Consider the following 16,269-nt stretch of genomic DNA (forward strand, 5'->3'; position numbering starts at 1 on the left):
ATGTAATATGTATACATCCTATTCCCTAATCGCATGCTGTTCAAACTCAGTAATGCCAATGTTGCTACTTCATCCTCCTTTGTCATTCCATTTTTTTTTTATCTCGCTGTCCAATTCATTTATCCGCTGCTTTGTTATCTATCTATAATTCCAGCAATCTGTGTGTGTGTGTGTGTGTGTGTGTCTGTGTGTGTGTGTGTGTCTGTGTGTGTGTGTGTTTGTCTGTGACCGCTGTTTCTCGACAACCACGGGTCCGATATACTTGAAACTTGCCAGGTATATTGCTGGGGACCCGAGGATGTGCCTTTTCAAGGTTTTAAATTAATCGCAGAAGTAGTTACCGAGCTATGTCCAAAAAACGACACCAATCAGAGAGCAGCGAGCTATCACGTGTGCCGAACGTGGCGAACAGACTCTGCCTCGGATGGCACATTTGAGAGCGTATTCATTTATTTCCCGTCGGCAAACTATGTTGGCGCTATGTTGGCGTTAAACGATGTTTTAAAACTAATTAAAACTAATTTGCGATTCTTTCGCTTTCCTGCGATATGCGACCTTCCGGACAGTCAAATGAGGACGTCACTTCCGGACTTACGTAGCGGCTAGCGGGCGCCATTTGGAGGAGCTGGGAGGACTCAGTCGTGATAGAGTGAGCCTGAGTGAGTATATCAAGACAAGAACAAGATCTAGAAGGAGGTATGTACGGTGCGATTCATATAATATATTGTTTAGTTATCGTCGATGAGGAATTTGGGGGCCCGATTAACTGCAGCGCCATCCGAGCTGCGGCGTCGGGACGATACATTCATTGTACGGTCACATCACGCACTTACGGGCACGCCCATGGGCCCATGGGCATGCCCATGCATGCATGGGCGAAGACATTTTTTTTTTTTTTTTTGGCAAGGAACGGGCACCCACGGGCACGGGCACGTCCTATCTATCTATAATTCCAGTAATCTCTGTACGTTTGTACGTTTGTACGTTTGTACGTTTGTTTGTCTGTGACCGCTGTTTCTCGACAACCACGGGTCCGATATACTTGAAACTTGCCAGGTATATTGCTGGGGACCCGAGGATGTGCCTTTTCAAGGTTTGAAATTAATCGGACAAGTACTTACCGAGCTATGGCGATTTAGCCGTTCGCCGTTCGCTTTGGCGTTGCGAATGGACCAAACCATTGCATGTAAATAGAGGGGGGGGTTCTGTGGTCGTTGCGAATGGACCAAACCATTCATGTAAATAGAGGGGGGGGGTTCTGTGGTCGTTACTGCCACGTGGTTTCAAAGTTTTTTTTTGTTGTTGTTGTTTGCACGCATGATTTTTTGCACCCACGTACGGGCACGCCCTAGGATGTTTACACACACACACCCCTACACAAATTTTTTTTTTTTTTTTTTTTTGGCAAGGAACGGGCACCCACGTACGGGCACGTCCTAGCTTATATATAGTACGGGCATGCCCTAGTATATATAGTACGGGCATGCCCTAGTCTATCTATAATTCCAGTAATCTCTGTATGTCTGTATGTCTGTGACCGCTGTTTCTCGACAACCACGGGTCCGATATACTTTAAACTTGCCAGGTATATTGCTGGGGACCTGAGGATGTGCCTTTTCAAGGTTTCATATTAATCGGAGAAGTAGTTACCGAGCTATGTCCAAAAAACGATTCAACCAATCAGAGAGCAGCGAGCTATCACGTGTGCTGAACGTGGCGAACAGACTCTGCCTCGGACGGCACATTTGAGAGCGTATTCATTTATTTCACGTTGGCAAACTATGTTGGCGTTAAACTATGTTTTAAAACTAATTAAAACTACTTTGCGATTCATCGTAACTGCGGTATGCGACCTTCCGGACAGTCAAATGAGGACGTCACTTCCGGACTTACGGACTCGCAAGCCGTTCGCTTTCCGTTCACGCAAGCCGTTCGCTGGACCAAACCATTTCATGTAAATAGAGGGGGGGGGGATATAATTTTAGATATATATATAGTACGGGCATGCCCTAGTCTATCTATAATGCCAGTAATCTCTGTGTGTCTGTCTGTGACCGCTGTTTCTCGACAACCACGGGTCCGATATACTTGAAACTTGCCAGGTATATTGCTGGGGACCCGAGGATGTGCCTTTTCAAGGTTTCATATTAATCGGACAAGTAGTTAGCGAGCTATGTCCAAAAAACGATTCAACCAATCAGAGAGCAGCGAGCTATCACGTGTGCCGAACGTGGCGAACAGACTCTGCCTCGGACGGCACATTTGAGAGCGTATTCATTTATTTCACGTTGGCAAACTATGTTGCCGCTATGTTGGCGTTAAACTATGTTTTAAAACTAATTAAAACTAATTTGCGATTCTTTCGCTTTCCTGCGCGTTTGTGCACGCTATGGCGATTTCTTTACCAAACTCCGCAAGCCGTTCGCTTTGGACCAAACCATTTCATGTAAATAGAGGGGGGGGATTGTCACCGTACTCGCAAGCCGTTCGCTTTGGACCAAACCATTTCATGTAAATAGAGGGGGGGGATTGTCACCGTACTCGCAAGCCGTTCGCTTTGGCTTTGCGAATGGACCAAACCATTTCATGTAAATAGAGGGGGGGGGATATAATTTTAGATATATATATAGTACGGGCATGCCCTAGTATGATTAATTCCATGGCCTAACTTGATGCTATTACTGCTTTAACGGCCCCATTTATTGGGAAGGTTTTTGTGGCCCAAGTCGTTGACGAACCGGCTTGCCAGGCCTTGTGGTCGAGTGAGTGTGCAGGAATTTGTAATCTGTTTCAGGATGCTGGCGACAACTCGCCTACACTTTGGGACTCACTATCATTAAGGTCTCACAACGAACGTGTTGCCAGCGGACAAGACCTCCGGCTTAACGTCCATGCAAGGGACGGCGCACACATTGATGCCTCGCCCTGCATGTGAAACACCAGAATGATCGTTTATAGCTGGTGTCACGTCTGCTTGCATTCATTGGTGGACGTTAAAGATCCCATGGTGTCGGTCGCGAAAAATAGGCGAGTTGTTGCCGGTAACCTCAACAAATCCCAAGTTCCTGCCCTGACTACTCCTGGGAAGGCAATGGCAAACCACCCAGCCTACTCCTTGCCAAGAAACTGCTTCAAGAGCCCTGATGCTCTGTAACAGAGTAGTGTACATTGGAATAAGAACTGGGGCCTAGCTAGAATTAAGGGCTTGGCTGATGAAAGGAAGAGATGATGATGCTTGCAATATTGTTCATCCAAGCGAATTATTTTTTATCACATTATAATTTGTTTGCGTTATCATTTGCAGTGACATGTTTTGGTCTTTTTGTGCCTCATTGTTTGCAGGAATGAACCTGATGGATGGCAATACATGTGATCCTCACCACGGCCTCAATGATCGCGCAAGCACGAAGAGCGTAACTCCTTCCGTCACCTCCTCGTGTGCTCCTGTATCCTCCATTGAATGTCCACCCTTGCACATTGTGATGTCTCCGCTGTGCATCGTCGAACAAACACATGTCCCAGACTGGAATGTCATCACTAGAATACTCCAGAATCCTGCGCTTGATGCAGTAGGAGAGATTCCCTTCAATCTCAATATTTAAAATCTTCTCTTTTTTGCTTTTTATAGGCATTTAAAAAAATGAATTATAAGCATTAGGCATGTTTTTGCTTGTACGTAACGTGGGTTATTATTTTATCCTTGTATGTGGTAAGGAGCTCAGGTGTGCCAAAGAGGGACTTCGCACGACGAAGGATGCCCAGTCGGCGACTGGCTTTGGAGGCCAGCTTGGAAATGTGGTTTTCCCAAGAAAGATCATGGCAGATGGTGAGACCCAAAAGCTTGAGCGACAGATCTTCTTGGAGAGGATTGTAGAGAAAGTAGATGGGAGGGTTTTCCAGTCGGTCTTTTCGGAGAGACATTGTAAGAGTGTGCGATTTGTCAAGATTGAAAGACATGTTCCACTTGTTTGCCCAGTCTGTGATTTTGTCCAGGTCTGCAGAGAGTGAGGAGGCTGCAGACTGCCGATCTGAGGGATGAGGAATGGAGCGGCAGATAGTGGAGTCGTCACCAAAGAGATAGAGAGGATTTTCCAGAGAGTCGGAGAGATCATTGATGAAGACCAGACAGAGCACAGGGCCCAGAACACTACCTTGGGGAACTCCAGCCAGAACAGGAAGGGGAGATGAGAGAAATCCATTCAGGGCCACACGTTGCCTATGACCAGAGAGGAAGTCCACAAGCCATGAGTGGAGATTTCCATGGATACCATAGGAGGAGAGTTTGGTGAGCAGAGCTGGGTGCCAGACCCTATCGAAGACACGTGATATGTCAAGTGAGACAGCTCTGATTTCCTGTTTGGCATTGAGGACCTCCAATCCATTGTTGAGACAGCAGAAGCAACATGTCCAGAGTAGAATGACTTGGTCTGAATCCAAATTGATGATCAGAGATCAAGCCATTGGAGAAGAGGAAGGATTTGATATCCGAAGCAATGATGGATTCCATGACTTTGCTGATAATTGGAAGCAGGCTGATTGGTCTGTAGTTGCAAGGATCTGTTTTTGCACCTTTTTGTGTAAAGCGGTAATGTTTGCTGGTTTCCAAGATGCTGGCAGATGACCTTGAGCAAAAGAGAGGGTGAAAAGAACAGAGAGAGGGTGAGATAGAGCGACAGAGCAGGATTTTCGGACCCGTGGACTGATGCCGTCTGGTCCAGTTGCAGAATCAGAGTCGAGGTTTGACAAAAACTTCTCCACCTTGTCAGGAGAGAAGGACACAGAGTCCAGGAGCAGTTCGGTTTGACTGGGAAAGGTGGGAACAGAGAGAGATGGGTTTGGGACACAAGATTTTGAGGCAAACACAGAGTTGAGGCATTCGGCTTTGTCACGTGCGGTGTCAACTGTATAGCCATTTGAGGTAAGGGAGGGGATGGAGGGGGAACAAACATCAGAAACGGATTTGACCAGATGCCACCAGGATTTGGAGGAAGGAGACAGGTTTGATAGTAGCCATGATCAGCCTTAACCATGACTGGGCATGGATCAATTGACCATAGCCATGCACATAAGCAGATCATACTCCAAACAGGAGAATGAGTTCAAATGCAAGAGTTGCCTTGATGTGCAAACTTATTCAGAGATTGTCGGACTGAACCTGAATGTTTAAGTAGCAGATTGTTGGGCTGACAACCTCAGTGGTTCTCTGTATGTCACATTATTTAGTGTTCCAGACGATATGAAGAGATCCAGAAGGCTGGGGCCTTGCCTTCTATGAGATTACCGGGGCCTTCCCAAGGATGCTTTTCCTGGTCTTGCCAGTATCTCGCTGCCTACATTAAATCTACCATGCCCAGGAGCCTTGTCAACAGAACAGGTAAGTATTGATAAAACTGCAGGTATTCATTTTTTAACCAGAAGATTGGCCATGTCAGACTAGCTTTGCAATTTTGATCATTTTCGTTTAACTTGATGTAAATTTGTTGTCCCCCGTCGCACCGCGGAGCGAAAGGGGGACTATGGTTTTTCCCTCCGTCCGTGTGTGCGTCCGTCCGTGCATCAGTCCGTGCGCACGTTCATCCGTCCGTCCGTGCGGACGTAAGCGAAGGACCGAATTCTAATTTGGTGTGTGGGTGCAACCCACGTCAAAATCCAAGATGGCCGCCGCATGTATGTCTGAACCTTGTGAGCGAAACATCGTGAAAAATAAGCGAAGTACCAACTTCTAATCTGGTGTGTGGGTGTATCTAGGCATAAGGAAGAACGCTCTTGAAAATTGGGTCGCCACGTCAAAATCCAAGATGGCCGCCACCATATATATGTCTGAACCTTGTGAGCGAAATATCTTGAAAAAATTAACGAACAACTTCTAATCTGGTGTGTGGGTGTAACTACGCATAAGGGAGAACGCTATTGAAAATTGGTTCGCCACGTCAAAATACAAGATGGCCGCCTTGCGTCTTCCACTTTGTCAACTCGCATCACTTCACTGACGGGGGACCTAGGCGTAACGCTTGTTATAGATTCCTTTACTTGGCTGCTCCATTAACATAAATCACAATTGACTTAATGAAAGGCTTGTCTTGCCTTTTTTTTTTTTTTTTGTTGTTTTTTTTGCTGTATGTTGTTGAATGTCACAAGTTGCATATAAGAATGAAAGAAAAGAGAAGAAGAATCCCTCAGAGATAATAACATGAATTGTAAGGCTTTAGAAAGACTAGCGGGCCTTTTGGGCCATCTTTGGTGGGCAATGTGCTGCGGCACATTCTTGGCAATGCACTTCATACATTTTTTTTCACTTTTGAAAGAAATTTTATTGATCACAACATACCATACTCCATATCATAATTTTTAGAAGGTTCCATTAAAACAAAGAAAAGTGAAGATTGTTTCTGACCAAAGGGAGTGCTATTTCCAACATACACACACACACACACACACACACACACACACACACACACACACACACACACACACACACACACACACACACACACACACTTACATTTAATAAACAGGAAAAATTCCTACATGGGGCTAGTGTGAAAAAAATCCTGACTCAACCCGGAACTCAAACCAAAGGACCTCTTCTCTAATGTGGCGACAACCCACTGAGCTATTGAGTCTTCGGTGTGTGTGTGTGTGTGTGTGTGTGTGTTTGTGTGTGTGTGAATACACACTTGCAAATAGAAACCCTACAATGCAAGATCTGACTTTAGACAAACACAGCCATTGATTGACCTTGGGGGAAGTAATTTCCCAGAACACTCTGGGTGCTCGTGGCACCATCTAGTGGCGGGAACTTTTCTCTCCAGTCATTTTCTCTCCAGAGTCAGCGGGGCATTTCTATGGAGTAATCTCCCTACCACTCTCCTCAGGCGATGCCAACTCACTGGATTTAAATCATCCTTGAAAATCTGAGCACCAAATAAAGAAGGAAGCAGTACGTACCATTTTAAAAGTATTTGGCATGACTCAAATAATGTCGGAATCAAACTACCAACCTCCTGGAGTCAGAGCAGACACTCTAATCATAATGCTGACGAGTCTACCTACCATTGTTGTAGAAAATCCAAATCATGTCATATTAATTGTCTGTTTGCTTGTCAATTTATTTTGTTATAATATAAGTGTATGTTATTTATGCCATAAAGTATGCTAACGCTTTTTACGAGAGCCGAATTCATTTTAAAGACATGTTGGCCGAGTTTGTTGTTACTTGTTATTTTAACCTAACGCAACAAATAGTGGTCCTCATTTTTTTTATCCAGGAAACTGTGCTTTGCCCAGAGATGATGATGCACACTGCAATAACAGGGAGCCTTGTTCCACCAATTCTGAGTCGACTCATAGCACAGGGTTAGTCCTACTTTCACGGAACGTTTCAAATTAAATAAATCGTTTGACAAGTTTTCCTTTTGACTCTGATACCATCCTCATTGTTTCTCTGAAGTCACTTTTTAAATGATCAGTTTGCAGCTCCTCGAATGGGCTTGCAGGATTGCCGAGAGGTACGGACACTCGCTTCCGAGCTGCCTTACCTGGGCTCGAATCTTGTCCCGGCTATAAACTGTCATCCTGGTGTTTTGCAGGCAGGGCGAGGCGTTAAGGTTTGCACCGACCCTCGGATGGACGTTAAACCTGGTGTTCTGCTTGCTAGCATTATTTGGTGAAAGTTAAAGATCCCACGGTGTCCTTCATGAAGAGTTATTGCCGGCAGTCTGACTAAATTTCAAATTCCTGTCATCTTCAGTCGACCCTCGAGCCTGGCCACCCGGTTTGTGAAAGACTTTGGCCAAATATATTCCCAGGCTGACTCCACAAGGATATGGGGAATAATTGGGGTCGTTAAAGAAGACGTAATAGCAGTGGTTGTATTGGTTTTCAGTTCGTTGAATGCTTTCACATATGGAAAGATATGTTTGTATTCAAGTAAACTCATGAAGCATGCTTTTACTTCCTTGGAAATGCATTTTCACATGGCACTTGCTGATTGCAGAGCAGTTACAAATAAACAGTATGAAAAATCAAACTTTTTTGAACATACCGTATAATAACACATAGAACATATAATAAAGGGAGCAGGAGACAAGAGAGGGAGAGAGAGGGAAGCACAACAACAACAGTAGAGAACAGCAACATTGGGAGACCTGTGGAAGAGAGAGAGGGCTGGGGCGGGGTACACGTGATAAACAAGATGGACACTACAGGGACTTTGAGAAAAGAATCGGAATTTGAAGGAGGTGGATTTGGGGTGTATTACCGGGGGTAGAAAAGATCAAGGTTTTGGATGGGGAAAGACAAGAGGTGGTGGTGAACAGCTGTTTTAAAGACCTGGAGGGAGGAGAGGGATTGAAGAGAGTGTGGGAGTTTGTTCCAGAGGCAGGGAAAAAGAGGAATGAAGGACTGAAGGTGAGCAGAGAGTCTTGATTTTGGAATTTTCACGTTGATGGTAGATCTTGTGTGTCCTGCAGGAATATTTGGGGGACAGAGCACAGACAGAGCAGCTGAGCAGGGGGAGCTAGGCCGGAGAGGAGTCGGTAGAAGACAGAAAGACTGCCAACGTGCCTGCGATGAGAGAGAGTGAAAGGCCCTCAAAATCAGCGTCATCGTGGAAGATACCAATGTGTATGATGGGTAGGATAGGTATGGGGAGAGAGGAGTTAAGTACACAAGATTCGGAAGCAAACACAGAATTGAGGAATTCAGCCTTCACACGAGTGGAGCCGGTTGTGGTGCCATCTGAAGAGAGGAAAGCGATGGAAAAGGAGCATGCTCCAGAGACAGACTTGATGAGGTGGCACAAAGGTTTTAGAGGAGAGAGACACGTTTGGAAGTTCAATCTTGAGATTGGCCAGATGTCGTTTTTTGGCTCTCCTGAGAGTGAATGCACACTTCTTTTTTTCCTTTTTTCTTCTTTTTTGTTCTTTTTTTCTTCTTTTCTTCTTGTTTTTTTTTTCTTCTTCTTCCTTTTTTGTATATAAGATCGAGACTCGTGTAAGAGCTAACAGTTAATGACAAAAAAAACGGACACACAAAACATACAATAAAGGGAGCGGGAGACAAGATGGGGAGAGAGAGGGAAGCACACAAGTACAACAGCAGAGAACTGTGACATAGGGAGATCTGTGGGAGGGAGAGGGCTTGGGGGGAGGAGGCATGGGAAGGGGGGGGGGGAGGGTGGGGGTGGGAGAGGTATAAAACACATGGACACTGCTAGGACTTCCGGGAAAGAAGTTGGTATTTCAAAAAAGTGGATCGGGTGAATTAACATGGGTAGAAAAGATCAAGGTTTTGGATGGGGGGAAGATAAGAGATGGTGGTGAACAGCTGTGTTAAAGACCTGGAGGGAGGAGTGGGATTGAAGACTTGTTGCGGTTTTTATGGAATGATCTACGGTTGCCTTCAGTCAAATTGAGGAATTCAGATTCAAATTCAAATTGAGCTTTCCAGGAAGAGAGGTCACGGTGAAACGCAACTGCCTCACCAGCAGGATTAAGTGTACAATGGGAGGAGTATGTGTATTATAATTGAAGACGTGTTGGGATGAATCTGTGCATAAGAGAGAGCAGGTTTCTGTGGAAGAATTCCCAGGCTGATTTAATATCAGGGGCAGCACGTATAGACCAGTCCTGAAGTTTGGTCCTGTAAATCCCAAAATATAATCACAACTACTTTTGGCTAAAGCTGTTCTCCTCTGCTTTAAACAGTGCTAATGCGTGTGCTCTGTTGCTGGAATTAGAGCTCTTGTTGTTATTTAAGACGTTATTATAGTAGATCGAGTTAACCTATCTGGCTTTGTGGGTCCTTGCTTCAACAGGATTGCCGATGTTGTCACAATCCATGTGCTCGATGAGCCACGTGGTATCGAGCGAGATTTCTGGTGCCAGCGTGAAGTGCTCTTGCAAGGCATGCCCTACTTTAGTGACCTTCTCTCAAATGAGTCATGTGACCAAGACAACATTGAAATCTCATTTCACTGTGATGTCTACATCTTCGAGTGGCTCATTGATTACCTCCAACACATCACCGATGGCTTTGTTGGGGTGAAACCAAAACTAGGTAATATATTGTTTTTCCATTTCTCAGTACCTTAGAAATCCTGTACATCATCCTCACGTATTATTCTTTAAGATGCGCATGGGATGAGCTGAACATAGTTCAGCCGGATATTGAAATGTAAGACATAGTTCAGCCTTCCCGAAGAGTAAGTGAGCTATCACCAGCACCCTGAACAAATGACAAATTCCTGACATAACCAACAACAACAACAACAGGCATTTTAAGGCTATTTTCCCTGCTCGAGCGGGGGTTAGCCTTGCGGGCCCCATGCCAATCTTCTCTATTTTGCCCTATTTTCTGCATCTCCCCTTGTTAACCCCCTTGCCCGCATTTCTTCTTCCACCATCTTTAGCCAAGTCTTTCTCGGTCTTCCCCGTCCTCTACTTCCTTCTACATTCATTTCCATCACTCTTCTCAACCAGTCACTTTCATCCTTCCTCAACACATGACCAAACCAGCTCAACCTGTTCCTCTTCACAGCATCAAGCACAGGCTCTATTCCCATCATCTTTCGCAATTCATCATTTGTCTTCCTCTCTCTCAACGATACTCCGCACATCCACCGAACCATTCGCATTTCCACCCTTTCCAGCCTTCGTTGCTGCTCTACGTTCATTACCCATGTCTCGCTTCCACAAATCATAACACTTCTCACACGTGCAGCATACACCTTTCCCTTCAGCTTCAACGACACTCCCCTCCTCATCAGCACGCCACTCAGTTCCCGAAACTTCTTCCATGCACATCTCACTCTAGCAACCGTTGCCGAGTCTGATCCACCTTTTCCATTCAGCATGTCTCCGAGGTAGCAAAATGTTTTCACACCTTCCAGCTTCACACCTGACCTGTCCTGACCTGACATGAAATTCCTGACCTAACCAACAGAGGGAATTTCATTAGCGGCACAGCCGTGCCCTCAGCCAATGATACTACCCCTCAGCCTTGTGCTGCATATGAATGGAGAACAGAAGAAGAAGTAGACTGACAACTAGGTTGTATCAGGCTGTTTTGGAACAACTTTTATTCCTGTCCATATTGAAAGCAGGCCTTCATTCTCCTTTTAGCCCTCGTTTTCTTCCCTTTTCCTTCTCTTTCCTATTGCTTTTTATCTTCTATCACTCATCAGGAATTCAAGCTCATGATGAGGTCACAATGAGGGATGAGTATAAAGATTTGTTATAATAATAATAACTAGCCGAAACCCGTGGAACATCCACGGAAGGGAGGATGTGGTGTATGGATAGAGTGTACCATTATGGATGGCATAGGGGATTTGCTTGTCCGAGTAAGAGTTAGGAAGAAAGATGAGAATGAAGAGTGCGTATATGAACAACGTATTTATTGCAATCTACTTAAATGACAACGCTGCGATATACTTTTGAAAAATGAATGGATTCGTAATAGGAATCGGCATAGCACCACTCTGGGATTGTCCACTCAGTGGACGGCTTGCTGTCGCCTTCGACTGTCCAATCAGCGGACGGCTTGCTTCGCCTTCGCCCAGCAGACGCCAATACGATGGCGTCGTAAGATGGCGTCGTATCGGCAGTTAATCGGATGCTTTTGGGCCCCAATGTCGGCTAATTCAGATTTTTCGAGTTTGGCTGTACGTGATAAACAAAGAGCGTGGTTCGTAGATCGTAAATCCATTAGTGCCATGGGCATCGGGTCACTGGGTGCGGCGTAAAAGGGATAACAAAGTCGAGTCCTTACGCTATTATTATATAGATTAAATTGTGTAAACTAGGGCATGCCCGTACTATATCTATATCTAAAATTATATCCCCCCCTCTATTTACATGAAATGGTTTGGTTCATGAAATGTTTTGGTCCATTCGCAACGCCAAAGCGAACGGCGAACGCTTTACATGAAATGGTTTGGTGCATGAAATGTGTTGGTCCATTCGCAACGCCAAAGCGAACGGCGAACGGCTTGCGAGTACAGTGACAATCCCCCCCCCCCCCCCCCCTCTATTTAGATGAAATGGTTTTTATTAGTTTTAAAACATAGTTTAACGCCAACATAGCGGCAACATAGTTTGCAAACGTGAAATAAATGAATACGCTCTCAAATGTGCCATCCGAGGCAGAGTGTGTCCGCCACGTTCGGCACACGCGATAGCTCGCTGCTCTCTGATTGGTTGAATCGTTTTTTGGACATAGCTCGGTAAGTAATTGTCCGATTAATATGAAACCTTGAAAAGGCACATCCTCGGGTCCCCAGCAATATACCTGGCAAGTTTAAAGTATATCGGACCCGTGGTTGTCGAGAAACAGCGGTCACAGACAAACAAACGTACAAACAAACACACAGAGATTACTGGAATTATAGATAGATACTGTTACTGTGCGTGGAAGGGGGGAGAGGGGAATACAGCATGGACTGTTTGGCCGGCACACTACAGGCCATGGTCACGAGGTCCGCTGTGGAGCTTTGGAGAAGGTGTGTATGACTTTTTATTGGGGCCGCCTCGTGGGGTGGGATGGCCTGGAAGATTGCACGCCCACAGAGGAGGGTGGCCAATGTTAGGGACCCGCCCTACATGAAGGCGGTCCCAAAGTTTACGAGGGCCATAGTCGTGCTACTGTTGGAGTTGGAGTTTTAATCGGATCTTTAGGGAGACAAAATCCCTCTTCATCGCCAGACCTCTCCTCATCGCCAGACCCAACCTTTGCCTCACCCAATAGGTTTCTAACTTAAGAACGGCTGAAGGGATCTAAGCCAAACTTGGTGCACGTATGTATAATGATGTGAATATGAACTGATGAGATTTTGGGGTCAAGAGGTCAAATATCAGTGGTCCCGTGAGGGAAAAATTCTGTGACTGAGCTAACTTGTGAACCAGTGATGGGGTTTTGACCAAATTTGGTAAAGGTATATATTATGATGCAAAGATGAACTGTTTAGATTGCGGCATCCAGAGGTCAAAGGTCAGAGCCTCATAGGTTTTTGTTACCCTGATAATTTACTAACAGCTGAAGGGAATGATGTCAAACTTGCTGCAAGTATGTATGATGATGTAAAGATAAACTGATTAGATTATGGAGACAAGCAGTCAAAGGCCAGAGGTCCCATTGGGTAAAAAAATCTGTTCCTGCACTAACTTGTGAATCAATAATGGGATTTTGACAAAACTTGGTATGCATTTGTATTATGATGCAAAGATGAACTGATTAGATTTCTGCATCAAAGGTCAGAGGTCATGCCAGGTAAAAATGTGATACTTAAGAACAGCGGAAGGGATTTAAATCAAACTTGGTACAGGTATGGACAACGATGTAATAATGTGGGCAGAGGCATATCGGTAGATGTTGCAATGTCGAAGCTTGCCGTTCTAGTTGTTATTTATTTTGTAATGAAAATGCCATGTTATGGAAGGACCTATTAAACTGCTCTACACACCTTAACATGGCACACATTTTGAAACATGGGAATTCTTCCAGATTCTTTGTCGTTCATATTATCAACTCAGGAGATCATGACAATCATTTTGGTGCATCACATTCCACACCAGGAAGCTCCAGTATTTATTAATAAATGATTTGTTGCAATGTTATTATTCTTTTTGTTATTCATTTTGTAATTGGACTGCAATACCGTGATTTATTCATCTGTTCTATACACCTTAACATGGCGCGTATTTAGAAACGTGGGAATTATTCCGGATTATTTGTAGTTAATTAGCCTAATCAACTCAGGAGATCATAACGATCATTTTGGTGTCTCACATTCCACATCAGAAAGCTCCAGTGGAACTACACAAAAATATGCCTCACACACACATGTTGAGCCTGGTGTTGGCTTAGTGGTTAGGGTGCTGGCTTGGGATCCTCGGATCCTGGTTTCGAATCCCGGTCGATCGCTGAATTAACGCCAGGGGGGTTGACCCAGCCTGTCATCCTTCCGAGGTCGGCCATTTGAGTACCAGCTTGCTGGGATGAATGATCACGGTGTGTACCCCGATTTAGAATAGGTACACCGTATCCCTGCGCATCGTAAGAGGCGACCAAGAGTTGGCGTCAGGAAGGGCATCCGGCCATAAAAACATTGCCTCAAACAGGGAACCATGATTGTCATGGGGCCCGCAAGACTAACCCCCGCTCTAGCGGGGAAAATGGCCTTAAAAAAACGATCATTCATTCATTCACACACACACACACACCTCATCCATTTATAGTATATCTGAGCGTGCCATCAACCAGCTGTTCTTGCTACATGCACAACACTTATCGTTTACATTGGAAGGCCTTCTCCATTGTTTTTGTACTTGAGTTTCATCAGCATGGATCTCAATGTTTTTTTGAGTTTTCATTGTTGTGTCGTATTTTTTTTTTCTGTATGATATTTGATTCACTTGTTAAATCGTGCAATCCTTCAAAGGTCCAATGCAATTGTAATGTATAAGAAAGGGCTTTGAGATTGTATCTCAAACTTTACTCCCCATTGTCTATCAATTTTACTTGCAAAAGTAATTATGCCTTTTCTCATCCCATTCACCCTAAGAACCAAACAATGTGATCTCCATTCTGCTATCATCTGACTTTCTCAAAATGGATTTGTTGGTAAGAGCAGGCATGAGAAACTTCCACGTGTCTTTGGGTTTCTGCTTTTTCTGAATGTCTCAGCCATTTACGATATTTACGATATATAGTAGAAAACATTGCATTTGATTTGTGAAGCATCAGCTCAGCTTCATGAAACACGATTATTATAAACGCATACCTATTTACCTGTCAAATCGTTTTAGGTGTTTGTGACTCTTCTGCACGACAATTGTGAAATGTGATTATAATTAGTTGGATTTGTGCAGCACAGAGTGGATGATTACCTCAATCAGTTTCAGTGCGGTGTGGAAAATGTCTTTGATTACGTGGTTACTTAGCATGCCAATGGATGGGCATCGAATCGCCAGTGAGCTAATTAGCAAAATCATCTCTCACTGCTGCACAGCATTTCCATGTATCAATACTAGAATATAACTATAAGACCCGTCGCTTCGCTGACAGGAATACCAATCTTATATAGACATAGATTTACGTACGCACGTGAGAGGAATTTTTGAGGTCACGTGTGTCCTCCCCTCCGTGAAGCACCATGTCGCATCAGTTTTTGAGGAAGATGGAAATTCTGCCATTTTTGCTTACGTAATAAATAGATGGTATAGTGTTTTCACTGACAGGTTTTCAGGGGGGGGGGAAATAAAAAGTAACTTTCACCCTTCAAAAATGGTGCGAAAAAATTATTGAAATATCAGCTGCTTTTTTCTTTGTATCCTTTTTTCATCTATGTTGCATGGAGAGCGACCTGCTTTGTGATGCTTTAAAAGACATTGTGATGCTGATTTATAATCAGAAATACTGTTTGATAGGGTGATATATTACTGTTAATATGTGAATAGAATGGAAATGCTGAAAGAAATAGCATTGAATATGGCAAACGTTTTCTGAATATGATCGATATGAGAAACGTGATTGAGAAACGTGTCCAGGTAACTCATATGTTTATTTAATTTTCTGTTCATTAATAAAGAAATTTATTTCAGGTCACCAAATAAATTTCCATCAATGAGTCCTCATGATACCGCTAAAAGAAAAGAACACATTTTCAATATAAAAGACAATATTTTTCCGCAGGCATTTACTTTCATTTCGTAATATTATATATATATATATATATATATATATATATATATATATATATATATATATATATATATATATATATTAATAATAATAATAATAATAATAATAATAATGCATTTATTTTATATAGCGCTTTTCAGGGAGCCCAAAGACGCTTTGACAGAGTGCAAAACAAAATGCATAGCAAAACATAAAAACAATTGCAAAAAACAAGAATCAATAGGGAAATATTCAAAGCAAAAAGGAGGGAGAAGGAGAAGGGATAGTCAGGGGTTAAATGCTATGGGTTAAATGTTGAATGCAGTGTTGAACAGGTGGGTCTTGAGTGATGTTTTGAATGTGGTGAGTGAGGAGTATATATATATATATTTATATATATTTATATATATATATTATATATATATATATATATAGATATTGTTGCGGTTTTTAGAACCTTCACTTTGTGAAATAATAAGCCTTGTAAATAATTGCCTGCAAGTATCCCCATCTTCCAAAGTTCAAAGGTCGCACCCTAGTTAGTCCATATTGCAACACGTAGGACACCATAGGAACCTCTTCAGTTAT

The 16,269-nt window shown here is 43.6% G+C and overlaps 1 protein-coding gene across 1 annotated transcript in view; it reads left to right on the forward strand.

Moving 5' to 3' along the window:
* SANBR (SANT and BTB domain regulator of CSR) overlaps nucleotides 1–16,269 on the forward strand; it is a 50,493-nt gene that overhangs the window by 6,616 nt on the left and 27,608 nt on the right. Inside the window, exons 2-6 of the mRNA XM_068128393.2 lie at nucleotides 3,343–3,569; nucleotides 5,224–5,374; nucleotides 7,269–7,356; nucleotides 9,818–10,059; nucleotides 14,564–14,622. Of these exons, the coding sequence (XP_067984494.2) occupies nucleotides 3,345–3,569; nucleotides 5,224–5,374; nucleotides 7,269–7,356; nucleotides 9,818–10,059; nucleotides 14,564–14,622 (765 nt within the window). The 5' untranslated portion in view covers nucleotides 3,343–3,344. The remainder of the gene's footprint in view (nucleotides 1–3,342; nucleotides 3,570–5,223; nucleotides 5,375–7,268; nucleotides 7,357–9,817; nucleotides 10,060–14,563; nucleotides 14,623–16,269) is intronic.

The sequence above is a fragment of the Myxine glutinosa genome, chromosome 9 (assembly GCF_964187855.1).
Source record: "Myxine glutinosa chromosome 9, kmMyxGlut1.1, whole genome shotgun sequence".
NCBI lineage: Eukaryota > Metazoa > Chordata > Myxini > Myxiniformes > Myxinidae > Myxine > Myxine glutinosa.